Source organism: Aspergillus terreus, genomic scaffold, assembly GCF_000149615.1.
Source record: "Aspergillus terreus NIH2624 scaffold_6 genomic scaffold, whole genome shotgun sequence".
In the NCBI taxonomy this organism is placed as follows: Eukaryota; Fungi; Ascomycota; class Eurotiomycetes; order Eurotiales; family Aspergillaceae; genus Aspergillus; species Aspergillus terreus.
The window spans coordinates 1,565,558-1,592,750 of NT_165929.1; the positions used below are offsets into that span (position 1 = coordinate 1,565,558).

At 56.8% G+C, this 27,193-nt stretch overlaps 11 protein-coding genes across 11 annotated transcripts; 4 read left to right on the forward strand and 7 right to left on the reverse strand.

Annotated features, from left to right (window-relative positions):
- Positions 1–99: 99 nt before the first annotated feature.
- cwc26 (putative cell cycle control protein (Cwf26)) lies at positions 100–1,110 on the reverse strand (the record flags this gene model as incomplete). Its single annotated transcript, XM_001213974.1, has 1 exon — positions 100–1,110. One exon carries the CDS (start codon positions 1,108–1,110, stop codon positions 100–102), a length of 1,011 nt encoding a protein of 336 aa, XP_001213974.1.
- Positions 1,111–2,247: 1,137 nt separating this feature from the next.
- Positions 2,248–4,123, reverse strand: ATEG_04797 (serine/threonine-protein kinase; the record flags this gene model as incomplete). Its single annotated transcript, XM_001213975.1, has 4 exons — positions 2,248–2,685; positions 2,732–2,963; positions 3,014–3,877; positions 3,942–4,123. The coding sequence occupies 4 exons, from the start codon at positions 4,121–4,123 to the stop codon at positions 2,248–2,250; spliced, it is 1,716 nt and encodes a 571-aa protein (XP_001213975.1).
- A 1,793-nt stretch (positions 4,124–5,916) lies between these two features.
- On the reverse strand, positions 5,917–6,516 carry ATEG_04798 (uncharacterized protein; the record flags this gene model as incomplete). The annotated part of the gene is made up of 1 exon (XM_001213976.1): positions 5,917–6,516. One exon carries the CDS (start codon positions 6,514–6,516, stop codon positions 5,917–5,919), a length of 600 nt encoding a protein of 199 aa, XP_001213976.1.
- Positions 6,517–7,051: 535 nt separating this feature from the next.
- ATEG_04799 (L-lactate dehydrogenase (cytochrome)) lies at positions 7,052–8,659 on the reverse strand (the record flags this gene model as incomplete). The annotated part of the gene is made up of 3 exons (XM_001213977.1): positions 7,052–8,131; positions 8,181–8,494; positions 8,551–8,659. 3 exons carry the CDS (start codon positions 8,657–8,659, stop codon positions 7,052–7,054), a joined length of 1,503 nt encoding a protein of 500 aa, XP_001213977.1.
- A 3,289-nt stretch (positions 8,660–11,948) lies between these two features.
- Positions 11,949–13,701, forward strand: ATEG_04800 (putative MFS monosaccharide transporter; the record flags this gene model as incomplete). Its single annotated transcript, XM_001213978.1, has 4 exons — positions 11,949–12,042; positions 12,101–12,208; positions 12,280–12,820; positions 12,879–13,701. The coding sequence occupies 4 exons, from the start codon at positions 11,949–11,951 to the stop codon at positions 13,699–13,701; spliced, it is 1,566 nt and encodes a 521-aa protein (XP_001213978.1).
- A 673-nt stretch (positions 13,702–14,374) lies between these two features.
- On the forward strand, positions 14,375–15,378 carry ATEG_04801 (Rab family GTPase; the record flags this gene model as incomplete). Its single annotated transcript, XM_001213979.1, has 2 exons — positions 14,375–14,420; positions 14,483–15,378. The coding sequence occupies 2 exons, from the start codon at positions 14,375–14,377 to the stop codon at positions 15,376–15,378; spliced, it is 942 nt and encodes a 313-aa protein (XP_001213979.1).
- Positions 15,379–16,288: 910 nt separating this feature from the next.
- On the forward strand, positions 16,289–17,546 carry ATEG_04802 (uncharacterized protein; the record flags this gene model as incomplete). The annotated part of the gene is made up of 3 exons (XM_001213980.1): positions 16,289–16,342; positions 16,384–16,963; positions 17,020–17,546. 3 exons carry the CDS (start codon positions 16,289–16,291, stop codon positions 17,544–17,546), a joined length of 1,161 nt encoding a protein of 386 aa, XP_001213980.1.
- Positions 17,547–18,455: 909 nt separating this feature from the next.
- On the forward strand, positions 18,456–19,535 carry ATEG_04803 (DUF3431 domain-containing protein; the record flags this gene model as incomplete). Its single annotated transcript, XM_001213981.1, has 3 exons — positions 18,456–18,784; positions 18,853–19,419; positions 19,478–19,535. 3 exons carry the CDS (start codon positions 18,456–18,458, stop codon positions 19,533–19,535), a joined length of 954 nt encoding a protein of 317 aa, XP_001213981.1.
- Positions 19,536–19,900: 365 nt separating this feature from the next.
- On the reverse strand, positions 19,901–21,451 carry ATEG_04804 (uncharacterized protein; the record flags this gene model as incomplete). Its single annotated transcript, XM_001213982.1, has 1 exon — positions 19,901–21,451. One exon carries the CDS (start codon positions 21,449–21,451, stop codon positions 19,901–19,903), a length of 1,551 nt encoding a protein of 516 aa, XP_001213982.1.
- A 640-nt stretch (positions 21,452–22,091) lies between these two features.
- Positions 22,092–22,690, reverse strand: ATEG_04805 (GNAT family N-acetyltransferase; the record flags this gene model as incomplete). The annotated part of the gene is made up of 2 exons (XM_001213983.1): positions 22,092–22,576; positions 22,651–22,690. 2 exons carry the CDS (start codon positions 22,688–22,690, stop codon positions 22,092–22,094), a joined length of 525 nt encoding a protein of 174 aa, XP_001213983.1.
- A 204-nt stretch (positions 22,691–22,894) lies between these two features.
- ATEG_04806 (putative vesicle-mediated transport protein (Imh1)) lies at positions 22,895–26,714 on the reverse strand (the record flags this gene model as incomplete). Its single annotated transcript, XM_001213984.1, has 6 exons — positions 22,895–22,937; positions 22,999–24,373; positions 24,450–24,665; positions 24,807–26,084; positions 26,150–26,618; positions 26,706–26,714. 6 exons carry the CDS (start codon positions 26,712–26,714, stop codon positions 22,895–22,897), a joined length of 3,390 nt encoding a protein of 1,129 aa, XP_001213984.1.
- Positions 26,715–27,193: the final 479 nt, after the last annotated feature.

A 27,193-nucleotide genomic window follows, 5' to 3' on the forward strand; every position in this document is an offset into this window, starting at 1 on the left:
TCAAGTATCAACAGTCCATTATCGTATACTATGCAATGTAACACCCGTACATGACCGTAGAAGACCCAGCGCCCGCACCAGATCCAGTAGAACCACCCCCTACTCATCCATCTGCCACTGGTAATCCAACGCCTCCAATCTCCCCTTCCGATTCCGCGCCGCAAACCACTCCTTCTCGAACCCATTACTCCGATCGACGCCATCCCAGCGATGCCCAGGCCGGATGCCATACCGATTCGGCTGGAACGCCCCGCGGTGCAACGGCTTGCCCGTCGCACTCTTTCCCGGGCCCTGCACGTTCGTTAGGAACTGCGCCGCGGGATCATTCCACCGCTGCTGCGCCTTGAGCTCCTCGTTCAACGAGTCGTCCTCGGCCGTGCGCGCCAACGGCATCGCCCGCGCCTCCTGGATCTGCTGCCGGCGCGCCTCCCGTTCCGCCCGCTGCACATCGCCCATGAGCGCCTCGCGCGCGCGTTCCTCCTTCTCCCGCGCTTCCTCCTCCGCCCGCCGCGCCTCCGCCCGCTTCATCGCCACGTTGATGATCCGCCCCGACGCGTCTCGATAAATCGTCTCCTGCGCCGGTTCATCGCCGCCCCCGCGCCCCTGGTACTGCGCCGCCTCGCGCTTCTTCCGTCGCTCCTGCGCCGCCACCATCGCCGCCGTCTGCTCCGCCGTCTGCAGCCCCGCCCGCGCCCCGGACTCCATCCGCAGCCCGTCGTCCTCGTCCGCGACCGTCGGCCCGTCCCCGTCCTCCTCGTCGTCGTCTACCCCCTGCTCCTTGCGCCGGGCTGCGTTCTCCGCCGCCGCCGACGCGATGATCGCGTCCGCCGCGTCCTGGTCCCCGCCCACGACCTTCCAGTTGGATTTCTTCGCGCGTCGGAACTCCGCGCTGCGGGCCGCCACTACGGCCGGGCCGTCTTCGTCATCGGCGTTGGTGTTGGTCGCTGCGGTGCGCAGGTCCGGCGGGTCGTCGTCGGCGATGATCAGCCCGTCGGTTTCGGCGGGCTGGTGTTTGCTCTTCTTGCGCTTTTTCTTTGGGCGCTCGGCTGTCGTGCCGGGGTCCGCCGTGAGGTAGTTCTTCGCCAGGTAGTCGGCGAGTGAGGAGGGCATGGTGGTGGTTGCTGCTGGTGTGTTGGAGGAGTTGATTGTGTGGAGGTTCGAGTTTGATGGAGATGTTATCGTGATAAGTCGGAGGATTGGTTTTGCCGGTATCTCGTATTGTAATTACTTCACATCCCTCCCCCGTCAACGGAAGCTTACCCTGGACCTTAGAACCAGGGACATATCAAGTACCTTCAGGTATCTAGACGAAATATTCTATTTCTTGTGGCGGAAATGCCCCGCTCAGAAGAAGCCGAGTTCTGGTTCAACGCCGTCTACGAGGCCGTGCAGGAGATTCCCCGCGGCCGGGTCACGTCGTACGGACACATCGCTCTGCTGCTCGGGGCGCGTACGTCTCACTAGAAGGGAACTGCAAAGGAAGAAAGATACTAATATGATGAAGCAAAACGCCCCCGTCAAGTAGGCATTTGTCTCAAACATCTGCCACCACCGGAATCCGAGAACTACTTCCACTCGGGGAATGTGCCCTGGCAGAGGGTGATCAACTCCAAGGGGATGATTTCGCATCGGTGCGTGCATTCGCCTTTCTCTCTATCGTCGGTGTGGCAGGTCTGATTCTGTAGCGAGCCTGGGAGTGCTGAACGACAGGCAGAGGTGCTGAGGGAGGAAGGGGTGGACGTGGACGTGGACAGCATGGGCGAATTCTACGTGGATCTGAACCGCTTTGGGTGGTTTCCTGACCGATTGCCCAGTGAAGAAGGGCTGGAAGAAGATGCTTGATTATGGAGGACAGTGCTCCATCATGCCGACCGTTGATACTACTTCACATCATCTCATTCAGTCATATCTACAGAGCGTATCTGTATACAGCATGGACTTGGAGTCCACCGCAGCGAGGAAACCCATCAAACGTCTCGTGTCAAGGGGTCATTGACGTCTAAAGTAAACCCCGGAATTGAAGGAATTGTCGGGGGAGGTCGAGGCTCGAACAAAAATCTATGCAGATAAAGAATGGGGCAGGAAAGAAAGGCAAAGAGAGAAGACATCAAGAGTGCTGTAGCATGCGAGTCATGTCACGGAAATCATAAACATCCTGTAAACGGCCAATCCAAAACAGATAAAAGACAGATCCACCGGGCGATCGCATAGAAAAATTCCCAAGTCATAACGTCACGGCACAGCAGGTCATCTCCTCTTCACCTCTGTCGCCCATCCTTCGATCCCTTCGCCCCGGCTGCCGGGTTGGATCCCCAGGTCGATCTGGTCCATGCCCGGGGTCCCGGCCAGCCATTCGTGGGAGGCCATGCCACCGGCGTTGGCTCGTCGTTCGGGCGACACCTCCAGCATGGGGAGGAGGAACTCGCTGATGCGCATGCTCTCCTCCACCGAGAAGTGGTACTTCTCCCGCAGGACATCCGGCAACGCCCAGTGGCGTAGTCGGTGGATGTTTCGCAGCTCGCCCTTCCGGTTGAAAATCTCCTGTGACCATTTTCCGGACAGACACAACGATTTGGGAAACGGACCCAGGAGTTCAATGATCTGCGCAATGTGATCGTCGTCTTTGCCGTACTTGGTGCCGGATTGAGGATCAAAGAGGTAGTCGCCGGTAATGAGTTCAAACACCTGCCGTCATTAGAAGACGTTCCTGGAAAAGAAGTCGACATCATACCATGCACGCCATACTCCATACATCCGTACTCGCACCCCACTTCGACCCCAGAATGACTTCCGGCGACCGGTATTGCCGCGTTTGGATGTCGTTAGTGAAATGGTGTCCCACCCAGCAGGCATTTCCGAGATCGGCGATCTTCACAGAGATGATATCGCACTCCGGTTCGTCGGAGGATTTGGACGGGGTCTTATCTAAAGAGATCCCGGAAACCTCTCGTTCTAGTAAATCACTGTTCGCGCGTCAGTCAACAACCCTATCCACAGGCCACATCTCACGTACGTTGTCTTTTCTCGTTGCTTTTGGTGTTCATCTTCATCCTTGATCCCCAACAGTTCCTTCATCGATGGGGCCTCGTGTGGCGTCGACGAGTCGCTGCTGACCATCTGGCTGAGGCTGCTATGGGAGTTGTGCGAACTGTGTTTGAAGTCGAAACTGGTATTCAGCGGGCTCGGCAATGGTTGACTGCCGGTGATCAACGTGCGGCGTCGTCGCCGACCGTTGCGGTTATCTTCCTTGTGTTCCTCCTTCTTGGCCTCCTCCTTGACGTAGGTCTTCACAATCTGCTCGACGTCGCCGATCTCGATCAAGACGTTCTCGGGTTTCAAATCGGTATGGATGATGCCGCACTCCCGGTGGAGATAGTCCAGACCGAGGAGCACCTGCTTGGTGATCTGCTTCACCAAGGGCATGGGGATACCCCGGTGGTTCCAACGCTTGATCAGGCCGAGGAGATTCTCTCCCAGCACCTCAAAGACCATGCAGACATGGACCCCATGCGGACCGCGATGCTCGAAGGAGTCCAGCAGACTGACGACGTGTTTCCGACCGGGATGCGAGGGTTTGGCTTGGACGATGCGATTCAGGAGCTTGATCTCGTCGATGGCGGTTTCGGTGTAGTGGGCGGCGGATCGGACGACTTTGAGGGCGACATGTTTGCCGGTGGTGGTATCGCGGGACAACCAGACGGTGGAAAAGTGACCCCACCCCAGTTTGCGCACGACGACGTAACGACCGTTGTTGTAGGTTTCGCCGACGGTGACGGGATGGTAACCACCCTTGCAGTAGTCCTCAGAATCCTCCTCTTCAGCGGTGGTTTCGATCTCATCTGCGGAGGATGTCGAAGGGGAACGCGATGGCGAGACGCTGCGAAAGGAAGCGATGGGTTAGCGGGACGGATGCGAACGGGGAGAGGGGAAAAAAGACACACCCTTCAGACAGTGCAGGCGCTGGCTCGGCGCCTGGATTGGCCGCGTCGTTGGTGACGATGGGCTTCAAGTCGGTTCCTTTTCTTCGCTTCTTACCGCCATTGCCATTGGCAGCGGCGGTTGCGACGCTAGCCATTTGTTTCCCCTTATTGAGCACGGCCTTGGTCAGGTCGACGCCGTCCATCATGAGGGAAAGAAAAAGAAAGGAGGTGAGGTGGAGAGAAGCTATGGGAGAGAGTGGAAGAAGAGGGGAGAAAGAGAAGGGGGGAGAAAGAAAAGGCGGAGTGGGGGATAACGAGAAGGCGAGAAGAGGAAGAGGAAGAGTCGATTGAGGAGGGGCTGGAAGTGGTTTGGTTTAGCTGCAGTTTGGGTCCAGACGGGCTGGTTTTCCCGTCGTCTTTTGTCCAGTTGGCCGTGGCAGTCGGGTATAGAAAATACACTCCCCCAAAAGAACAACTGTGACTGTTCAGGTGATGGTTCATTAATTATTGCCTCCAGGTCGCATTCATCGGAACGACCAAGTACGTACCCCGAGATCCCCGACCAGAACGGTCCAGGAGGAGTATGACGCAAACGATATGACAGCAGAATGAAGATCGACTGACTGGCGATCCACCCGTCCAGCTGGAGAGAATGGTCACGGTTGAGAGATCCTGCCAGTTGAAGAGGAAGTTCTCAGGACAGTAGAAATGAAAAACGGAAAGAATAGAATTGAACCCGGCTGAGCGGATGGAATTCGACGAGGAATGTGTGGATGTCTGGCTGGAAGTCTGCAAACAGCGCCTCTCGGGGTCTACTGTATACGGTGGCAAATCCTCACCGCGTGAATTCCCGTTCGGTCTTGTCAGAAGGAGGGGATAGAGGAGACGAGAATAAACGAAGGAGCGTCCTCTTCCATGGGAAAAGACCGAGTACCTGGGCGAGACCTGGGAGAATCTGGTCCGATGATGACAAGACGAGACGCTGTACCAGAGTTCTGGACGGAGAATATCGGAAGAATGGATGGGCAGATGGGTTCGTTATTGTTGACAACAGTCCGTATAGTCAATACAGTCAATATCAGTGTAGGAGATGAATGAATGTCCACTTTTGTATTCGGTCTGTTCTATCGAGATCTAACACTTGCATCGGGCATCAGACTAGATCGGCCACCTCCACGTGACGTAATCCATTTCTGGCTGCAAAGATTCTATATCTATAGAGCAGTAGGATAGCATAAGTATGCTTCAACTACCCTCCGTAGGATCCATATAAGCACCCAATCCATTACTCAGTCTCTCTGCAAGTAGACACATCTTCCTGGTTACGACTTCTGCTTTGAAAACCCGCTATAGGACGAGGCTGGGCTGCCATGATAGATGGATGCAACCGGATCAAGTGTTGAAAATGGTTGACAATGAAAGAAAGTGAAAGTGGCCTAGCATAGTGCATGTCTGCTACTACCAGATTGATAGACATTGTATGGCAAGACTGTCTTTTCTACCAGGTCACATAGTTGGATCTATATTGTGCGTGGGAGTGAGTGTTCTATATATATTGACGCAAGTATATCCAGCCCTTCAACACAGATCTTCCGGCGTTTGCTCAACAAGCCAGCCCTTCTAGTTTCTTTATTATCTCCTTTTGTTCGTTATGTCTTTATTAACTTCAAGAAGAATTAATTAACAGTACCATGAATACCTAGTACTAAGGTACTACTCTTGTTGACGCAACGTCACCTTCTCCGCATTTCCCTTTAGTCTCTCCACCGCTCCTCTCAACTTCATTTTCTTCTTGTCCTCTTCTCTCTCCATCCACGCCAGAATCATGGCTTCACCCTTCCACCGTCGGCCATTTCCCGACTACTTCTTCTCTTCCCCCCTCGCAGCCATCGTATACCCCCTCCACCACCTTCTCAACCGTCTCCGCGGCCCACCACACCTCGCTCCGCCCGACGCCCGTCCGATCCGCGTCGTCTGCATCTCCGACACTCACTCCCTAGAATGGACTGACGTGCCCGACGGCGACCTGCTCGTCCACGCCGGCGACCTCTGCAATGACGGCAGCGTGCGCGAGATTCAAGCCGCCGTCGACTGGCTGCGCCGCCTCCCCCACCGCCACAAGGTCGTCATCTGCGGCAACCACGACAGCTACTTTGACGTGCGCTCGCGCCTCGCCCACGACCGCGACGACCCCCAGCTCAAAGACTCCTTTGCCGAGGTCTCCGCCTCCACCGCCTCCCTGCACTCCGTCGCAGACGACCCCTCCGCCCGCATCGACTGGGGCGACATCATCTACCTCCAGCACTCCTCCGTCACCCTCTCCTTCCCCGGCAGCGGAGGCGGCGCCGCAACAGCCCGCCCCCGCTCCCTCACCCTCTACGGCGCCCCCCACGTCCCCGCCATCGTCCCCTTCGGCCCCGAACACGCCTTTACCTACCCCCCGCACCACGACGCCTGGTCCGGCACCGTGCCCCCTGCCACCGACATCCTCATCACCCACACCCCGCCCGCCGCCCACCGCGACCTCTCTCCTGTCTACTCCACCGGCTGTCCGTTCCTGCTGGCCGAGGCCTGGCGCGTCCGGCCGCGCCTGCATGTCTTCGGCCACGTCCACGCCGCCTACGGCGCCGAGCCGGTCTTCTGGGACGAGGCCCAGCGCGCCTGGGAGCGCCTGTGTGCGGCGCGGCGGCGGCGCGCGCGCAGCTCCCGCCTCGCGGCGGTCCTGTTTGGCTGGCTGCGGGACCTGTGCGATCTGTCCGGGTGGGTGGACTCCGCCCGTGTCGTGGTCTACGGCGTGCTGGGGGTAGTGTGGGCGCGGGTCTGGGGCGGCGAGAACCGTGGCGCCGGATGGATGGTCAACGCCGCGTGTATGTATCGCGACTCGGGGCGGCTGGCGAATAAACCGCAGGTGGTGGAGTTGTAGCGTGGGGGACGTTTCGTGTACATAGTTTCTGAATTGGCGACTGCATGGTGTCTGGTGTTGGGAGAACTACATGGTCTAATTGAGAGAGCGTGGCACAATGCGTGTTCTATGTCTCGTTATAAATACAAAACTCGCCAGGTACACGGGGTATATACACAAAGGGCGATGTCATGTGCAAATATGTATAGATGGATATGCAGCAGCGGCACTACAGCTTCGCCTTCTCGCTGAAGCGCGGCGCCTGCAGCGGATCGTAGGCCCGCAGACTCAGCGTGTCCTGGGGGACGACGGCGTTGTGGCCGCCGACCAGGCCGCGCACGTCAATCATGCTGGGGTTGAGATCGGCGATGGTGGTGGCGCCGATGAGTCGCATGTTCATCTCCATCTCGTCTTTGAGCAACTGCATGGCGCGGTCGACGCCGGGCTGGCCGTACGCCGACATGGCGTACAGGAACGGCCGGCCGATGCCGACGCCGCGGGCGCCCAGGCACAGCGCCTTGAGCATGTCGGTGGCGCGCCGGATGCCCCCGTCGATGTAGATCTCGATCTTGTTCTCCCAGCCGCGCTCGCGCAGCACGGGCATGACCTCGGCGAGGACCTCGATGGCGGAGCGGGCGAACTCGAGCTGGCGCCCGCCATGGTTGGAAAGTACGACGCCGTCGACGCCCATCTCCACCGCGCGCAGCACGTCCTCGACGCACTGCACGCCCTTCAACACGATGGGCATCTTGGTGACGGACTGGAACCAGGGGATGTCCTTCCACGAGAGCGAGGGGTCGATGAAGGACGAGATGGCGCGGGCCGCGCCCTGCGAGCGGTCGACGGAGTCGCCGCCCGTGGCCTGCACGCTGGACCCGACGTCGGAGAACTTGGAGCGCATGTCCTTCTCGCGGCGGCCCAGCTGCGGGGCGTCGACCGTGATGAACAGCCCCTTGCAGCCGCGCGCCTCGGCGTGCTCGATGATGCGTTTCGTGATAGCCCGGTCCTTGTTCACGTACAGCTGCAGCCACTGCACCTGGTCCCCGCGCTTGGCGTCGACGATCTCGTCAAACGAGCACGACGCCAGCGTCGGGATCATCTGCACCACGTTGTGGTCGTGGGCGGCCCGCGTCAGCACCACTTCACCCTCGGGGTTGCCGAGCTTTCCCAGGGCGGTGGCGGTGACGTAGAAGGGAATGGACACGGGAGTGCCCAGCATGGTGGTGGAGAAGTCGACGTTCTCGACATCGACGAGGACGCGGGGGCGGAACCAGATCTTGTGGAAGGCGGAGTGGTTTTCACGCATGGTCTGCGCGATCAGTGAGTGGACGGGAAGAAAGGACAGAAGAGGGACGTACGATCTCATCGTCGGCTCCGCTGGAGTAGTACGCCCAGGCGGTCTTTTTCATGACACTGCGGGCGACGGTCTCAAAGTCTAGCAGGTTGTAGCATGCGGCCAATGGGGGCATGGTCTTGATGCGTTCCTGGCGCGCGGTCTCCTCCGGGTCCTCCACTTTCTCTTCCTGCTCGACGGTGGACATGTCGACCTCGCCGAGATGCTTGGAGGAGTCGAGGTACTTGTCGAGGGTGTCGGGGGGATGAATGGGGTCGAACTCTTCGGTCGCATCCTTGCCGGCGTACTTGAGGATGATCTTCTGACCACCAGGGTGTTCTATAGGGTTAGTATCGTTCTGGACTGGACAGATCACAGATCAAATGGGCACCAACCTGGGAGAAAGTCGGTCACATCATATGCTTTTCCGTGGACAATAACCCAGCAGGATTCGCGGGAGTTGTGCTGGGCGACGTCGGCGCCGGAGAGCTTAGCTTTGGTCATGGTGAAGGTGATTGAAGATAGGAAGAGGAGGAGAGGAGGAGAGGAGCAGAGGAAGAGGAAGAGGAAGAAAAGCACGAAGAAAGGCAAGAAGAATATCTAGGAAGAAGTGGAATTGAGGTGAAGACCTCGGGACAATAGAGGGCGAACGCGGATAATCGGGGGGATCTCGTTGGTCGACCTCTATTCCGGGGAATTTCTGCGGGGGGCCAATTCGGGCGAGTCGGCCGAGAGGCATAATTATATAATCTTGTATTATGCAGTGTACAGCATCCTTGCATCTGTTGGTGCCTCAGGATAGTCGGCATCGGCGTGCCGAGCATCAACGGAGTACGGCTTCGACCTCCGGACTGTGACACTGCTATAAAGGCCCTGTCTACCTCCTGTCGCTCTCTCTTACCCCTTTCCTCTACACATCTGTCCTCACCAGGTGATCCTACTTCTTTCCCTGCTTCTTTTCCCCCTGTTTCTTTCTTTCTGCCCATCCTGACAGCCGAGGTCTCTACCGATGATGACTAACCGGTCTTCATGATTCGTTTCCTCCTACAGCATTCACAGAACCATTCAGTGCGTCCCTGAGGATGTCTGTCTGACTAACAACAAAATTCTCTGTTCCGACAAGAACCAACAAAATGAAACAGAGGTCTCATCCGATGGTCTGTCGGCGGTCCAGTTTCCTAAACAATCGCCCGTCCCGACCGTCCTCGGCATCTCTTCCGGTCTCTTCCCGTCGGCCTGCCGAAGAGCATCCACAGCAGCTTGGACTAACACCCACCCGTCCACACGCGGTGAAAGAAGATAGAAGACCTTAGGCAGAGGTTAACATCTCCGACGTCATGTTCCCCTCCTTATGCAGCGACGATCGACTTGGCAGATGTGTCCATGTCTTATCACAGATGGAACAGTCAGATCCTGCGCGTCAACTAGACATCATCGCGCAGGGTGACAGCCACGGGATAGAAAAGTCGACCGTACACCGTAGGGCCCTCGACGGTTTACGGGGCATGACGGACTGCTCCATCGACCCACCATGTCTCTGTCCACACGGTGATTGCGCCCGTGCTGATCCGCCGAATACTGGCTCCTCGTACTAGAAGGTCGGTTTCCGCGCTTGGAATCAGAGATGCAATTAGCCGAGCGCCTGTGAGATCCCTCTATGGAGTACACCTGGACCAATTGTCCGTGCGGTTGGAAAACGAACACGATGCGTGGACAATGCGACCGACGATAACCCAGTCGACACCATTGGGCCGGTAACAAGGAGGAAGACAACGATGACGCCACGCTGGTGGATTGACCGGAGCACGTCTTCCAGGACGATCCAGTCCCGTCTACTCCGTGGATCTTCCGTAAAGCAACAGATCCACTTTTTGCAACCTCGGATCCAGGGTCCACTTTGCTTCTGCCGAGAGGGCTTGTTTGCACCAAGATGCAGTTGCCTGAGCTTCGACTTTTTGCGCCACGGTCATTGCCTGTCGGATTCTTGGCCGGTGGTTATCGGTGTACATGGCCAGGAGCGATGGCCGTCGACGTAGAAGGGTTGACCCCACGGAGGAAAAGGGGGATTATCTGCTCGCACCATTTTCTGGAAGTCGATCAGTGCGTCATCAGCCGGTTTCCCGGACTGCGACACCATCTACGGAGTAGGTTATCTAAGCGCGACAGGGTGGACGCATGTGCACATGTTGTGTCAATCAATCAAGATCATAGGTCGGCGGTTTACATAAATCCGCCATTGGGATCCTCACTAATCCATCCATCGTCAGCGATCGTCAACAACTCTCAGGAGAAGAAGGTGTGGACCGGGCATACGTGCTGCCTCGGAGGAATGTCAGCAAGCGGTAGGCGCTGGGTCCGATTACCGTACGCGAAAGAATCCCTGATTTCTGATGCGTGTTCCGACTTCAGAATTGTGCCACAGTTGGAGACACTGGAGTCTCTGGCGAGTGGAAATTTCCTCCGTCTGATCTCACTTGTCGGGAGAAATTATCATCCACCCTCCTTTATCATTCAGACCCTTATGATGCATCATTCCTCCGACGTCTGCATGCAACTAAATTACGACTGGTGCCGTCCAAAGCCCAAGACACGGGTGGTTATTGATCTGTCGCCTTGCAGATGACGCTAGGCGCTACTCGAACACGGCTTGCCGAGTCACGGCCCATTTCTCGGCTCCGACGATGGCAGAACGGCGGTGGCGATGATCGCAGCTGGAGAGCGACCGCGGTAGGTAACTACAGGTAGCTACGGAGTAGTTTCGAATCTGTCTGAGGACACATGGCAAAGGCAGTCAAGAGGGTTTCACCCGCATTCGAAGAGTGGTCACCCGCCACAAGACCTGGAGAACAGCGAGGGCCCTTCTGCAAGGTCAATCATTTCATTACGGAGTAACTAGGGAGTAGGGCTCTGTCCCCCTTCGGCAGAGTTGCCTCACATGCTCGAGGCAAGGACAGTAGGAGCCAATCTGTTCTGATCCACGTTGCGTCAGTTGAGCGAACGACAGCGACCACCACGCATGCATGTAGGCCCTTCCTCCTGCGATCGGGGAATGAGAATGCATAGCGAGAACAGCGAGTGGAACCAATGACCTCCTTGGGTGGAGGACGACTGCAGGCATCAGAGAAATAACAGTAATGAAAAAAATTTTGCGATCTTCAGAAGAAGCGAATTATTCATCGAAATGGGATGACCCATCCCATGCAATGACACCTCCAGGGAACACTCGCTGGAAGTTTTTTACGCCCTGTTCGCCATCATATTTGCCATCTTCTATTCTCCAACAACCTCTTCGCCTTGGTCCCTTGGGATATTCTTCACGGGTCGGAGTCCAGCGAGAGGCACCGTGATGTCATGGTCCTGCTGGGGCTCCATCGAGTCCACCTGGTGTGGATCAGAGGAACCGCTCGACTTAATGCTTAGCCCAGCGTTATTGATGCATCCGGTCCCCTACTCCACCACCCAACCAATGGTCCGGGCAACTATGGGTGCAGGCACCACGGTGGAGTATCAATGTTTGGGGGATAAGAGATTGTCACCACACGAGTATGCATGGTGGCCACTTAGGGTTGTTTGGTCCTGGAGACATAGAAAACCCCCTTTCTCCCCCGTCTTCTTCTCCGCGTTTACTCCTCTCTGTTTGACCTGGTGTCTTTCTCGTCTGCAAACTCCGTCCTGCCTAGTGTTCCCCAGGTGAAAGGACTCCCTGACTAGATCGGGCCACAATCACACAGACTGTGCTGGCACACCTCTTCCAAGACCCTCTCTTTCTCCTCGTCTACTTGACTCGCCCAGGATGGCGCCGTCATATGCCGGTTTGTCGGGCAGGCCCCTGTCCCTGACGGTGTCGACTGTCGCTACGATGGGTTTCCTACTGTTCGGTTATGACCGTATGTCACCTACTCCACCATGGGTCCTCCATAGATGCCGAGGCTAACAGCTCCCCAGAGGGTGTCATGTCTGGTATTATCAGTGACAAGGCGTTTAACAATGTGTTCACTGCTACCAAAGATGATTCGACGATGCAGGCCCTGGTGACCGCCGTCTATGAACTTGGTATGTGGCCCGAGCCCCTTGATTCCTGACATGCTTCATTGGGTGCACTCGGCTAACCTCCCTGTCTGCAGGCTGTTTGGCAGGTGCCATCTTCGCTTTGATCTTCGGTGACCGGACCGGTCGTCGGTGGATGATTTTCTCGGGTGCGATTGTCATGATCGTTGGAGTTATTATCCAGGTCACCTCGTTTGTCGGACACATCCCCCTGCTGCAGTTCTTCATCGGTCGTGTCATCACCGGCATTGGCAATGGAATGAACACGTCCACGATCCCCACCTACCAGGCCGAATGTTCTAAGACAAGTAACCGTGGTCTGTTGATCTGTATTGAGGGTGGTGTGATCGCCATTGGTACGGCGATTGCCTACTGGATCGACTTTGGTGCCCACTATGGTCCTCCCGACCTGGTGTGGCGGTTCCCGATCGCCTTCCAGATCTTCTTCGGTATCATCATCATTGTGGGCATGTTCTTCCTGCCGGACTCGCCCCGTTACCTGATCGCCAAGGACAAGGTCCAGGAGGGCGAGTATGTGCTCGCCGCTCTTGGTGGCTGGGAGGTCCACGATCGCGAGACTCAGATCCAGAAGAACCTGGTTATCGACTCTATTCGAGCGTATGTCTTCATTGCCATTGCGACTTGTGATTGAACATGCAGCTAACGGCAAATTTAGTTCCGGTGCGAGCAGCAAGACGAGCTTCAGGGATCTCCTGACGGGTGGTCGCTCTCAGCATCTGCGTCGTATGTTGGTCGGCTCCTCCTCCCAGGTCTTCCAGCAGCTGTCTGGTTGCAACGCGGTCATCTATTACCTGCCTGTCCTGCTGAAGGAGTCTCTGCACCAGTCCAACGACATGGCTCTGTTGATCGGTGGTGTGAACATGATCGTGTATGCCATTTTCGCCACGTTCTCCTGGTTCTTTATCGAAAAAATTGGCCGTCGCAAGCTCTTCCTGGGTGGCTCGTTCATCCAGACTGCCGCTATGGTCATTACTTTTGGTTGTCTGATCCCTGGCGATGAGGAGGTGTCCAAGGGCGCCGTGTTCGGACTGTTCTTGTACATGGCGGCTTTCGGTGCTGCATGGCTCCCTCTCCCCTGGCTGTATCCCGCCGAGCTGTCGCCTATTAAGACCCGTGCTAAGGCCAATGCGGTGTCGACCTGCAGCAACTGGCTGTTCAACTTCACTGTCGTCATGATCACGCCGGTCATGGTCGCCCACATCGGCTGGGGGACGTACCTCTTCTTCGCCGCGCTGAACGCTCTCTTCATCCCGGTCATCTGGTTCTTCTACCCGGAGACGGCCAACCGCAGCCTGGAAGAGATCGACCTTATCTTCGCCAAGGGATACACCGAGGGAATCAGCTACGTCAGGGCCTCCAAGGAGCTGCCCAAGCTCAGTGACGAGGAGATTGAGCAGAGGGCGGCCGAGTACGGGTTTGGCGGGTCGACGGAGGAGGACCCGGAGAAGGCGAATGCCGAGTATACGCCTTCGGAGTAACTGGAGAATTCTTTCGTCTTTTCTTTATGACCTAGATGGACGTGAGATCTTTCTTTCCATTCTTTTTCACGCCGATAGCTGGCGTTGCAGACGCGGCATGATGTTGGCAGCTATAGATTCCTGATTCCCCGATTCCCCCGTTGTTTTGGCTTTCATGATACCTGCGAGATCCGTGGAACGGATTGTGGATTGACTTTGCCACGTGTATGTATATTAGCGATGATCTATAGACGGACTGGCGAGGATTGTTGTCTTGTTCGTTCTTTGTTCTGTGTGTGTATTCATTGTCCATTGTTTTGCCTGCCGCATGGACGATGATGTCATTGGGTACACAATCACAGTCACAATGAAGTTATTCATGAACCGACGATGCACTGTGATATACTCTATACTCCATGAATCGCATTGTAGTTCTCTTCTATACCCGATTCTACATATACAACTGACCGTCTGCCCAACGCGTAAGGGATAACTCTCGTCTATCAGATCGGCTGACTGTGCCTCCCTCGTTCCGCCTCGTTCATTCCCGCCACATTCTCTCTCTCTTTCCACATCCACTTTCACATCCACATCCACATCCACTCCAACTCCCACCTCCCTCCTCCATACCCCAAGCCTGTCGCAAGACCATGCAAATTCTCCTCTCCGTCTCTCCCATCCGCTCCACCCCGCCATGAGCTCCTCCCTCGAGGCCAAGATCGTCGTCCTCGGCGCGCAAGGTAACCCCTCACCTCCATCCAGTCCACCACCACCAAGCACCTTCCATACTAACACCATCCAGGCGTCGGCAAAACCTCCCTGGTCCAACGCTACGTCAAAAACGCCTTCCACCCCGCCGGCCCGACCTCCACCGTCGGTGCTTCCTTCATCACCAAGCGCGTCCTCGACAGCGCCTCCGACACCATCGTGCGCCTCCAGATCTGGGACACCGCCGGCCAGGAGCGCTTCCGCAGCATCTCGCGCCTGTACTACCGCGGCGCCAACGCTTGCCTCCTCTGCTACGACATCACCGACGAGCGCAGCTTCGCCGAGATGACCGGCTGGCTGCTCGAGCTGAAGCAGCACATTGGCGCAGACGCAGACGGCGACGCTGACCCCCCGCTCGTCATCCACGTCGTCGGCACCAAGTCCGACATCGTCGCCCTCGACCCCGCCGCCCGCCGCGTCCCCTTCGAGCGCACCATCGCCTACGTCGCCGACCAGCTGTACCCGTCGCGCGCGTCCACCCCGCCCCCGACCGCCGGCTTCGGTGGGGGAGCTGCCGGCGCCCCCGACAGCAAGCGCAGCAGCGGCTTCTGGGGCCAGGATATCGGCTGGGACTGCTGCCATGAGATCTCGGCCAAGGACGGCGAGGGCATCGACGAGGTCTTTCGTGTCATCACCCGCAAGCTCGTCGAGCAGCGGAATAAGCGGGACGCGCTCGCGGCAGCGGCGGCGGCCGGTGGCGCGGCGAGTCTGCATGGCGTGTCGTCGGATGGCTCTGTTGGGGGTGCGGCGGACCGTGGGCCTGGAGGTGTGGCGGGGTTCCCCGGCGATGGGAATGGGAGCTTCCGGCTCGGTCATGGGGATCGTCGTCGGAGCTGGCTGGGGTTTCCGCCGGGTAGTTCGGTGGGCGTGGGCGAGGAGAGCGAGGATCGCGTGAGGATTACCAAGAAGAAGGGTGGGGGTTGTTGTTAGTGGTGGGATTCGATCTTTGCATGGCGTTGGCGTTGGCGTTGGCAGGTGGCATATATCAGGATTAATGATGGTCTTGGGGTTGCTAGATACGTATATACATGGGTCATGAATGTCTTCTCTCTAAACCAATAACGCCCATGGCACAGGAAAGCAGCAACCTCTAGATGTTGTCAAAACGCTAAGACATCTTCACCCCGGTCAACCCGCGCGCCCCGAACAGAAGCTCATTCCCACGGCAGAGGAATCTCTCGGTGTCCAACTCGCATGTCTGTCCCCGACAGGTACGCCTCGAAATGGATCATCCCACTTGAAGCTTCGTAGCTTGCCCTGATATCCATGCACAGACTGTGTTCATCATCGCTGCCAGTACGAAGAAAGAGGCTCAGGTCCACTTCCCTCAGGTCACACTGCATGGTATAGGTACCTAGGGTGATGCCTACGATGTAGAGTTTTGACGGCATGTTGTGTAGAGGACTGGAAGAGGCAAGTGAACGGTCGGCAAAGTTGAGTTGTGAGATCCTAGAATCCTGTCAGGGGTATGACAAGACTATATACCACCGAGAATGGTAAATCTCCGTGTTCCATGAGCTCATGACCAACCGGGCATTGCCGAGAACATGTCTTAGTATCGCAAAGCCAAAGAAATACGAACATCTAACCGATTGGGCGGACAAAGAATATCATGTTTCGGGGCTGGGCAGGCTGCCTGTTGCTTGCCGTTTGTCTTGAGCATACTGGCACCCGTGTGGAATGGACAAAGAAGCAAGCAACACGAAAGACGTGTCCTGGATTTGCCATTCCATCACACGGTCTCTTTGTCTCTTTGTAGACTTAAAAACCGCTTCGTTCGCACATCCGATCCTTCTCTCGTTCTTTCTCTCCCACCAGACTCTCGTCTGAATCAATCAACATGGGGGATTCTGAAACTGAAAGTACTGTGCAAACCAAGGCAGGTTCCACGTCAGTATGCTGCGGGGATCCTATACTGACAATGACATCATGCAGAAACGCGGACTTTCTCCATCAAGAGAAGGTCAATTACCCCGTTTCAAACGTGCGGAAACCCCGTTCCCGACATCAGTGGCATCCCTGTGGATAGGGGGACCGGACCGTCGTCTTTCCCAATGGACGTCGCAATTCACCGGAAGCCGTCGGCTGGGGCAGCAATGGATTCAGGGAGGCGCCGCTGGATGGGGATGGGCGCATACTGGCGACATTGATACCATGGTCCGTGACTTTGGAGTGCTCAAGTACAGTGTGGAGTGCTGGGCGGGCGGGTTCATCATCAGCGGCCAGGAAGCATTGAACTCGCTCCCAGACGAATCGAAAAGAAACGTTATCAAGAATTTAGAGGGGTGGTGTGTGCAGGAAGACTGGGAAACCCTCACCAAGCTTTTGCCTGGGACGTTTCGCAGTATTGGGGCGATTGTCTTGGTAGAAACCCTCCTCATGAAAGATTTGTTCGAAAAGATGATCGGAAACAACCCCTTCTGGTACTTGGACGGGAAGGCTGGCCCGGACGACGAGAATGAGAGCGAAAACTTCCCGATACAGCTGGAACACTTATACCATCGGTTCATTCAGAGTGAGTAGCCCCCCTCCCGGCGATCTGGTCATGGGCTAAACACCGCGAACCCCCAGCCAACCCGTTTAGTGCCGGGTATTGGCGGTCGGAAACGATCCGACTCTCTAACTCGGTGAGGAACAGCCAGGCCCCCGACCTGACCTTGGGCCAGTACCAACAAGATCGGGTAAAGGCCAGTGTGCAAAAGTTTGCCTCGGAATTTCTGGCGCGCGAAGATGTCCAAAGCCTGCTGATCTCCGATGAGAAAACGGAACAATACCGGTCCGACGCGCTTCTGAGGGTGTATGAGCGGGCTGCCGAGTTTTCCCAGCGAATGATGGCCTCTCCGGGTCTTCCCAAGTTTTACGGGCTGGAAGAGCTTGGCCAGAAGTACAGCAAAGAGTGCAAATTGACGACGCTGTGCGCGTCTAACGGTGCGAACATCCCCGCCCATACCGAGCGGCTTGATGGACAACGGATTATGATTGTGAAGCACCCGGCATTGACGTTTACCTGTACAGACGCCCGGCAAAGTCATGAGGATGTGGCTGTGTGCTTTGAGGCACAGATTTGGGTTGAAGACCCCCATACGCTCAAGGGCTGAGGGTGCTTTGATTGAGTCTGTTTGCCTGTCCGCATACCTGCATCTGGGCCTGTATAGGGTACGAGCCCACTGCAGGAATGCATCATGATTTTAAGTTTGTTTGTGAATTCAGTTGAATAGTCGTTCTTTGCAGTGATTCCTGACAAATATTATTGAGACATTTGGAGCTGAAAGTGTGTACTGTAGATACTCCGTAAGGATCCCGTGGCAGGGATAGATCCCGACGTTGTTAGACGGTGGAGAAACACGGGGGACCGGCGGAGGTGAATTGACCAGGTAGGTAGGAATGGCGGATGATCCTCTCTGGTGTGGTTGCAGAGAGACTGTTTCTGACCGGGTTGTGAGACGGTAGTGTAACGATCTCCATCATGCTGCCAGGGAGTGTTTGAAATAGAGAGACGAGAGGGGAGTAGGGACAGTAGTGGGCGAGGAGAGCGAAGATCATCATCGGATCATCACCGGATCCGAAACGGAGTGGAGGACGGAGTCTTGTAGGTAGGACCCAGGGACCTGTAGGTACCTATACTTGTATTGTAATTATATTTCTATCAAGTTATAATATCTTCTATGATCAGTGTAGAATATACGATAGAGAAACAGATACAATCATGCTAATTTATATCATGGGATGAATGCATTACCTCAGAATATACCCAGTACCTCCCAGTACCTAGCAGTACTCCTCCCGCTACTACTACTGCAAGGTACCTCCTACGTACTTCCGGCGTTTCCCAAAGAAGCTAAAATCCTCCGCTGATTCTCCGTCTTAGCCTAATCTTCCTCTCTTCTCTTCTCGATCTGTTCTCTTCTTCCTTCTTCATCCTCCCTTCTCCCTCCTCTTCTCTCCTCTCTCATCTTCCCTTTTCTCCTGCGCCTCTTCCGCTCAACATCCTCTCCATCAATGCCCTCATGAGGCTCTCCGTCCGGATCGCGTCCGCCACCCTTCTGATTCTCGCCATCGTCCTGATCAAACGCCATCTCGATGGCCTTCAGGATGACGCCCGAGTTCAGTCGGCCTTCTGGCATTGGGATTTCTTCAAGAACCCTCAGTCCGCCTCCCCCGACCACTCCAGTCCCCCCAATCCAGACATCATCAACCAGTCGGCCTTGGACGAACCCCCGGAGCGTCCCCCACCCACCTACGAGACCACTCCCATTATCGTCCCCAATGACCGGGTCATCGTGATCGCCAAACTGGCCTCCGAGGATACGTCATGGGTGAGCAACGATCTGGCCGAGTATGTACATGACATGACTTCATTCCCGCCCGAACCCGGATGTGTTGAAACTAAAATTAACCTTTTAGATGGCGCAACGTCATCTACACCGTCGACGACACCAATGCGCCCCGTCATACCCCCAAGAACAAGGGCCGCGAAAGTCTCGCCTACCTGCAGTACATCGTCGAGCATTACCACGATCTCCCTGCCACCATTGTCTTTGTCCACAGTCACAAGGACGGCTGGCCCGCCGCCTGGCATACTGATACCCTCGACTACAGCAATGTTCAGTCCATTCGCTCCCTGCAGACCGATTTTGTCCAGCGAAACGGGTACGCCAATCTACGCTGTCAAGAAACCCCGGGCTGTCCGGACGAAATCCGCCCGTTCCGCGAACCCCGGCCCGGCAAAGCCTCCGAAAAAGCCTACGCCCAGGCCTGGGAGGAGCTCTTCAACAACACCGACGTGCCCGAGGTGATCGGTGTCCCGTGCTGTTCGCAGTTCGCCGTGTCGCGCGACCAGGTCCTGAAGCGTTCCCTGGACGATTACGAGCGATACTACAACTGGGTGTTGACGAATAAATTGTCCGACGATGTGACCGCCCATATTATGGAGTATACCTGGCATATCATCTTCGGGATGGATCCGGTGTAGTAAGTTCCCCCCTTCCCCACTGTCGGCGGAGAATGCGCGTCTAACACGGACCTACAGCTGCCCTGACGCCTTCCAATGCTACCAAGATGTCTACGGCGACCAATATTTCTGGTAATTTCTTTGTATATAATACCCCTCATGTTTTGGACTTTCTTGGATTTGACGACTATGCGATATGGCTTTTTGGACCAGGCGTTGACTTGCATGCAAATACATCTTGCTTGTGTATATGACTTGTTGCATTGCATGCCTTCTGGAATCTAACTTCCAATCTACGACGCAAACGGACGCCGTGGTGTAGATCTAGGCTCAACCGAGATTTCCATTGCTCACATTCCAGGCAACTATCTACAGGATCTTCGCCCGCATCCAGGAAGTTCGTACTTGAAACTCATATTCAATCACCACCAGGCAGCACCATCAATTACATGAAAGACCGGGTATCACATGCAATGCCAAAAACAAATCAATCCAAACACCTCAAATGCCCCCAGCAATGACAAGCCCACACCCGTACGCCACCGCATTGTTCGCCGCGCAGTACAGACACTCCCCGCGCACCTGCACATACACATTCGTGGCCGTGGTGCCCGTCTTCTGCATCGCCAGCGGCAGGTCGCCCGTCACCCAGTGGAACTGCAGCGCGTCGGGCGCGACCGCCGCCTGCGCCTGCGCCGCGGCCAGACTATGGCAGAACACGTCTGTCACGGGGATGCCGCGAAACCGGCGATTCACGATGCGCTTCGCCGGGTCCGCCTGCCGGCACGCACACGGGCGTCCAAACACCCCAGCCGGCGGCCAATCCCAATGGTAGTCGCCGATGGTGCTGATCCACGCGACGAGCCGCTTGCTGCCGCGGTGCCGCACCACGCGCACCTGGATGGGCTCCGCGTCCTGCGACTGCCACAGCGCATTGCCGTGCACGTCGTGCCGCCGCGCCCGTTGGCGCGCGCCCTCCATCTTGGCCACCACCCCCCGCGGCATCAGCCCATACCCGACCTCGCGCAGCACGCCTACCGTTAGGTCGCGCGTCACGGTGCGCTTGCGCCGGTTCGCCGGCCGGAAGAACAGCGCCGTCGCCGTCGCCGAGTCCATCAGGATCGGCTCGTGCTCAACCACCTCTATCCCCACGCCGGGCGTCCCCGCCTGCGCCTGTGTCGTTTCGCGCCCCAGCCGCACCTCCACGTCCTGCAGCTCCGCCGCCGCCGCCGGGTAGCTGAGCAGCGGCTTGCCGTGCACGATGGCGCCCACGTGGATGAAGTACCCAGCGACGCCCTCGCTGGGGAGCATGTCGTTCTTGCGCGTGCCCAGCGTGTGGCCGTTGGGCAGCCGGAACCCGTACCGCGTCAGGTTGAACCCGTGCAGCCCCAGCAGCGCCGCTAGAAACTGCCGCGCCAACTGCTCGTACAGCCACGCGTGCGCCATGATCTCCAGCACGTCCGCGACGCTGAGCTCGTACACGCCGCACGCCCGCGCCAGCCCCAACACCCGCAGCAGCACCGCCCCCGCAAACCCCTGCGCCCGCCGACTCTTCGCCATCGTCCCCGCGCACTGCCGTCCCACCTCCTTCCGGCTGAGCTGCGTCGCCCGCCCCCCGTAGAACGGATTCGTGTCCGAGTCCGCCAGCAGTTTCTTGCGCATGCGCGCCGGCCACCCGGCCCCCAGCCGCGCCCGCACGCGCGCCTCCGTCGCCGTCGTGTTGACGTTCAGCACGACCGGCCGGTCCAGCCCGGCCTCCGCCACCATCGCGTCCTTGAAGCCGTTCTGCTCGATCGCCGCCGCGATGTCCGGGTAGATGTGGTAAAAGATGCCCACGCTTTTGCTGGGATTGGTGCGCCAGCCGATGGGCGCCGACGCCGGCGCGTACGCCGGCGGCACCAGCGGCTCGACGTAGCTGTATTCCGTGAAGCAGGTCAGGAACTCTTTCAGGGCGGCGGTGAAGTCGCGCGCTGCCGCGTCGCCCATGTAGTGCGCGATCACCTTCTGCCCGGCCGAGTCCAGCAGCGGGAGGACGTATTCCAGCCCGGACATGGTGGATGCGTCCGTTGCTCGGTGATGCTATGACATGAGTAATGTGATAATTATGACCGGTTCTATGGGAGGTTGTGGGTAAATACGAGCTTGATATCGGCCCATGTCGATGAGTGAGGGTTAGCCGCATCGCATGCACTGCCCCGCCAGTACGACCAGCCCAACACGAGCTCCGTCAGAGCCTCGCAGGCACCCCCATTCTCATTGGAGAACCGCGCTGGTGGTGACGAATCTGTGCATCGCGATTCGCACACGCGATCGGGCCAGATGAAGATCCGATGCGAATCGTCGGCAGATGATGGTACAGCCGTCGCGATGACGGATCGTTGGACACGGCTCATTCCCTCGTTGGGGCCGGCCCCTCTGCACCTTGACAATGCTCCATCTGGCGGACGATGATGGGTGGTCTCGTAAGGCAGAGGTCAATGGAGGCGAGGGCAATCCGCTCGTCTGGCGAGTGCGCAGCGTGGCTGTTGCGACCGCGTGTTGCTGGCTAATTAGAGAACGAGGGGGCCATGTGGCATGGCCACGGCTGTCGCACGGGAGAAGGCATGACATGATTCAACGGGTCATTGGGTCCTTAATGCTTGTGCTTTTGCGCTGCGAGACTACGACAATGCCAATACATAGGTATATCCATCTACACCCCCTCCGCCAACTTATTCAACGCCGGTCCCTCCACCATCATCTTCATCCATTCCTCCATGGCCTTCGCGCCGACCTGCTCGTAGAACTTGATGCTGGGCTCGTTCCACTTCAGCACGCTCCACTCCAACCGCCGCCCCTTCACCTCCAGCACCTTGGCCGCCAGGTACTTGAGCAGCTTGAACCCGTAGCCGCTGCCCCGCGCGCTCGGCTGCACGTACAGATCCTCCAGGTAGATTCCCGGGGCGGACCGCCAGGTCGAGTAGTTGTAGAAGAAGAGCGCCATGCCCACGGGTTTGGGCGCGGGGTTATCGACACTGGCCGGCGGGGTGATCAGCGCCGTGTAGACGGCACCGCGTTTGGGGGGAGTGTCAGGGAAGGAGAGCGTCTCGAGGAGGGATTCTTCGGTGGCTTCGACCTCGTGGAGGGCTTTCTCGTAGTCGGCGAGCTCCCGGATGAATTGCAGGATGATGGGGACATCTGGGGGCGTTAGTCGAAGCCATGATACATCTCGGGTATACATAGAGGTGAATGCCAAAGTCATCTCATCTCACCTTCAGGCGTTGCCAGTCGGATGGTGGGTTGGTCGGACATGGTGGCGGTGGACATGGACACGATAATGGTAGACGTCAAGAATGAAGAAATGACAGGTGGAAAATTTGGAGAAAGAGACCCCGCTTGAGTCCCGCCGAACCACGGTGACAGGGCACTAAGCAAGCAATACATTATGACAACCGAATGCAACTATATACCGGCAAGTAATATTACAAGAATATCTGCGCCATGGGGCACAAATCTCTATTTGGACATGATGGCCGACATCCACTTCTGCTCATCCGTCCTGCTCGTCGTCAGTAACCCAGCGTTCATTAAATTAGGTAGAAAGAAGTCTTCACACTAACCGGTCAAAATGCAGCAGCATTCCCAGCACCGGAATGAGCTGCTTCTGGTAGTTCTTGTCCTTCTGTTCCAGGAACTGCAGGAGCACATTCTTGAGATAGATGTAGTCAATTGCGCCGCCAGACGGCGTCTCACTTCGCCGTGCAGAAGGACTGCGGTCTTTAGACACAGGAGACGCGATGGCTCTTCGAGACCCGGAGTCAATCGAGGATCGAGAAGACTGCGGTGTCTGGCCAAATCGAGCTTCGTCGGTCAGAGCCCGGTTGGATTTGCGCAGCTTTTCCAAGCGAGCACTGGTCTCTTCCACCGACCGCCGTAGCTCGGCCTTTTCTTTCTCCAAATCGCGAACCTGCTTTTCGCTTTCGTCCAATGCATCGCGGAGACGGGTCATGGCCTCTCGAATATCATTGAGCTCTTGTGTCGACCGTTCGGCCTGTTCCTCCAGCTGATCCCGTCGGCGCTTCCAGTCCCTCTGGGAATGTTCCAGCTCCTCCTTGTCCTCCTCTGCACTTCGCAGGGCCTTCTCCGCTTCCCGGACCTTGCTCTTCAGCTCCTCCAGTTCCCGTGCCCGGCGGCGGCCCTGTGCGCTGGCTTCGTCCTCCGCTCGGTCACGCTCTTCGATCGCTGCCTCCATCCGCTCCTTGAAATCGCGCACCTTGGCTTCTGCGCGGCTTTCGATATCGCTGAGCAGACGCCGCATAGTCTCACCTTCCCGAGTGCGCTCGCTCAGCAACCGGTGCGCATCGGCTAATTCCTCCTCCAAGCTCTCGCAGCGTTCCCGAGCTTCCTTCATCTGCATTCCAATTTCAGACCCCTGGTCGCGCATACTGTTCATCAGGCTCTGCGCGCTGGCGTGTTGGGCGGTCTTTAGTTGGATCTCTTCGCGCAGACCCTCCAGGTCCTTGTTCAACTGGGTGATTTGATTCTCGAGCTCGCGGATCTTGCTACGGGCATTCTTGAGATCATCATGCGCCTTAGACAGGTCGTTGGAAATTCGCTCCTTCGTCTCTAGAGCTTCTTGTTTCTTGCTCTCGGAGAAACGGAGATCAGACTGAGCCAGCGTGAGCCTCTCCTCCGCCTTCAGGCGGTTATCGGTTTCTTGTCGAATTTTCTGGTTCAGTGTCTTCACCTCCTTCTCACGTTCCACGATCTTTGACTTGGCGGCCTTCATCTCAGTCCGCAGTTCCTCGTGCTTGCCCTCAAGTGTTCTCAATTCGCTCGTCTTGCTGTTCAAGGTCTCCTTGGTCGACTTGAGTTCAGTCGATTCTGCTCGCAGCTGTTTCAACTCTGGCTGCAGCTTCTGCATGGTCTCGCGCAGGTCCGTGAGGTCCTTGAATCGAGTCGCGGCCAGCTGCTGTGCGGCAGACAGCTCGGTCTCTAGGGTGGTAAAACGCACTTTCAGACTTTCATATTCCCTCCTTGAGGTCGTTGTGCGCTTTCTCAGAGTCCGCACCCTTTGATGCGTTGGTGCGCAGATCGGTGAGCTCTTTCTCTAACTTGGTAATGGTCTCTTCCAGAGCCGTCTTTTCCGCCGTGAGTTCCTTGATCTTATCCTTTGCCTCGACGTGGTCCTGACCCAGATGGAGGAGGTCGTCGCGAAGGGATTCTATTTCCTCTTTAAGGTCTTCCTCACCCTTCAGCCTGGAGCTGAGACGGTCAATTGCAGCATCTTTCTCCTCCACCTGCTGCGTAAGGGACGCAATCTGCTTCTCGAGCTCCACCGAGTTTGACGCCTGCTGGTCGGGCTGAGATGCAGGGGTTTCAGGCTCTTCAGCTCCTGCAGCCTTGGCCGTGTCTTCGCCGCCCTTACCTCCCTTCTTCTTCTTGTTCTTCTTCTTTTTGTTGGGGCCAGCACCACCAGCAGGAGGGGCGGGCTGTTTGTTGGGTTGCGCGGCTTCCTTCACTTCTTCGGCCATCTGCTGCGGAGCCAAGCTCTTCCGAAGGTTGTCAAAGCTGGCCTGTTTTCCGCTGGTAATTTGGTCCTTGGCCTGCTGCCACTCGGTGCTGTCCTTCAAATTGTCGTCAAAGAAGTCCACAATGTTCTGCAGTTTACCCGCATCTTCGGTTTTCTTCTCCACGTCTCCTTTTAGGTCGGACACGGTCTTTTCCGTGTCCTTGAGCTGCGAACGGAGGCTGTCAACCAGACCCTGGAGCACACCGAGGCGTTTCTCGCTGGCATCTTTCTCCTCCGTCACCTGGTCGAGTTTCGCCTTCAGGTCCGACTGTTCCTCGTCGTTGGCTGATGTCTTCGCTTGGTCCTGGAGACTTTCGATTTCATCCGTCTTGGACTTTAGCTCCGCCTTGAGCTTTGCGATCTCCTCGCTGGTCTCTTTGATGGTCTTTTCGGAAGTCTCCAACTTGGCCTTAAGCTCATCAATATCCTCCTGCTTAGAAGTCTTCAAGCTTTGAATCTCGACGTCCTGCTTCTCCTTGAGGTCGCGCAGCTCGACCAGCTCCCGAGTCGCATTCTCCAAGTTAAGGACCATACCCTCCGTCGACTCGCGCGCAACAGAGAGATCGCGCCTTAGACTCTCCGCTTGGGCCTTTAGAGTCTCCACCTCCTCCTGCTTTTCCTTCAGCTCCGCCTCTAGACGCGGGACCTCATTGTCGAACGAGAAGAACTCTTCACTTTCCTCCTGTGACTCAGCTGGTTTCGCAGGTTCACGCTTCGGCGAGAATACCTGAGCGAGACGAGAGGCTGTAGTGGTCGGGGTGGCAGCGTCCTGACTATCGGAGGGCTTGTCGTTGGTCATGGAGGTATCGATCGCCAACTCCGCGGACTTTCCCTCAGAGTCCTCACCATCGGCGGTTTGCTTCTTTGCCTTCTTGAGACCGGCGACTTCGTCCCAGGCCGCCTTCGTCGACTGCTGCGCTTCCTCGAGCTTCTTTTTGTAATCGTCCCGCTCGGTGGTAACCCGCTTCAACTCTTCGACCACCATATCCCCCTTTAAGGAGATCTGGTTCAGGTATTCGGTTAGGGCTTTCGGATCGCTGATGGATGTGAGGGGGGTGTTTTCGCGGAGGGCGGCTTCGAACGGTTCAATGGAGAGGACGCGAGAATGGGCCATCCGATAGGCCTTGAGGAGATCTATTCCGACGATACATTAGCCTCCAAACACTTCCAGAATCACTTATTGTGCCGCCGTGTCATACCTTGGTACCGTGCTTCCATTTTAGCTAATTTCCGCAACTTAACTCGAACCTCTGCCGGTAGCTCGGACGACAGCTGGATGGTTTCCGTCGACGAAGTCGCAGGAGTCGCAGTATTTGCGGAAGACTCTTTGTCTGCCGACGAGGAGTTCTCGGTCTTCGCTTCGGTGGCATTTTCGTCCGCAGGGGTCACAGCGCTGGTGGCATCGGAGCCGGCAACAGATTCGGGTTTCGGAGTGGCCGAACGACTGGAGGATTCATCGTCGCCGATGGTAAAGGCGGCCTCAAATTCGGTGGGATCGGGACCGCGAACAGGAGTCCCGGTGTTGCGTCGTGGCCGATTAGCTCGCCGGGATGGAGATAGATTGCGGGAGGGACGACGGGCGGAATTGGAGCGGGCGAGTGACTCCTGGGCGGATTTCTGACGAGCCTGCTCTTCTGCAATCCGCGAGTCGATTGCGTCTCGGAGGCGCTGGCGAGGTCATTAGTTGGGGGGATGGATATGAGGGATCTAGTTATAGGGAGTGATGGAGTGATGGAGCGAGGAAGTTCGTCCTACCTGAAACATGACCTTGGCGGGCCCGTCAGCCAGGGCCACAGTCAACTGGATGAAAGAAAGGCAAACGAAGAAGAGGGATAAAGGAAAGACGAGAAGGAGATGGTAGAGGGAGAAGGAGAAGGGGGGAGGGAGCATGGGCGGGAGATGAGTTGGAGAAGGTCTTTGTTGGTGTTGGCGGGCGGCAGAAGTACCGCTGATTATTCCGTCATGGCGAGGAGGTACAAAGATGTCTAGTATGTGATTTACGGAATTATATATTCTATACTTCTATTCCGTCCAACTGAGGAATTAGATAATTTCTATTCTACATACGTACTTTTGTATACGTAGGTGGCCTTCTGGCGGTATAGAAACCCACGTGATTTCCTCCTATGACGAGGATGACTAAGTGCACACATGTGACTCCTAGGTAGGGCGTTGATGATACTCCAAATGTACAACCAACAACACATCTGCAACCTCCAACAACATCCTCGACTTCTCTCCTC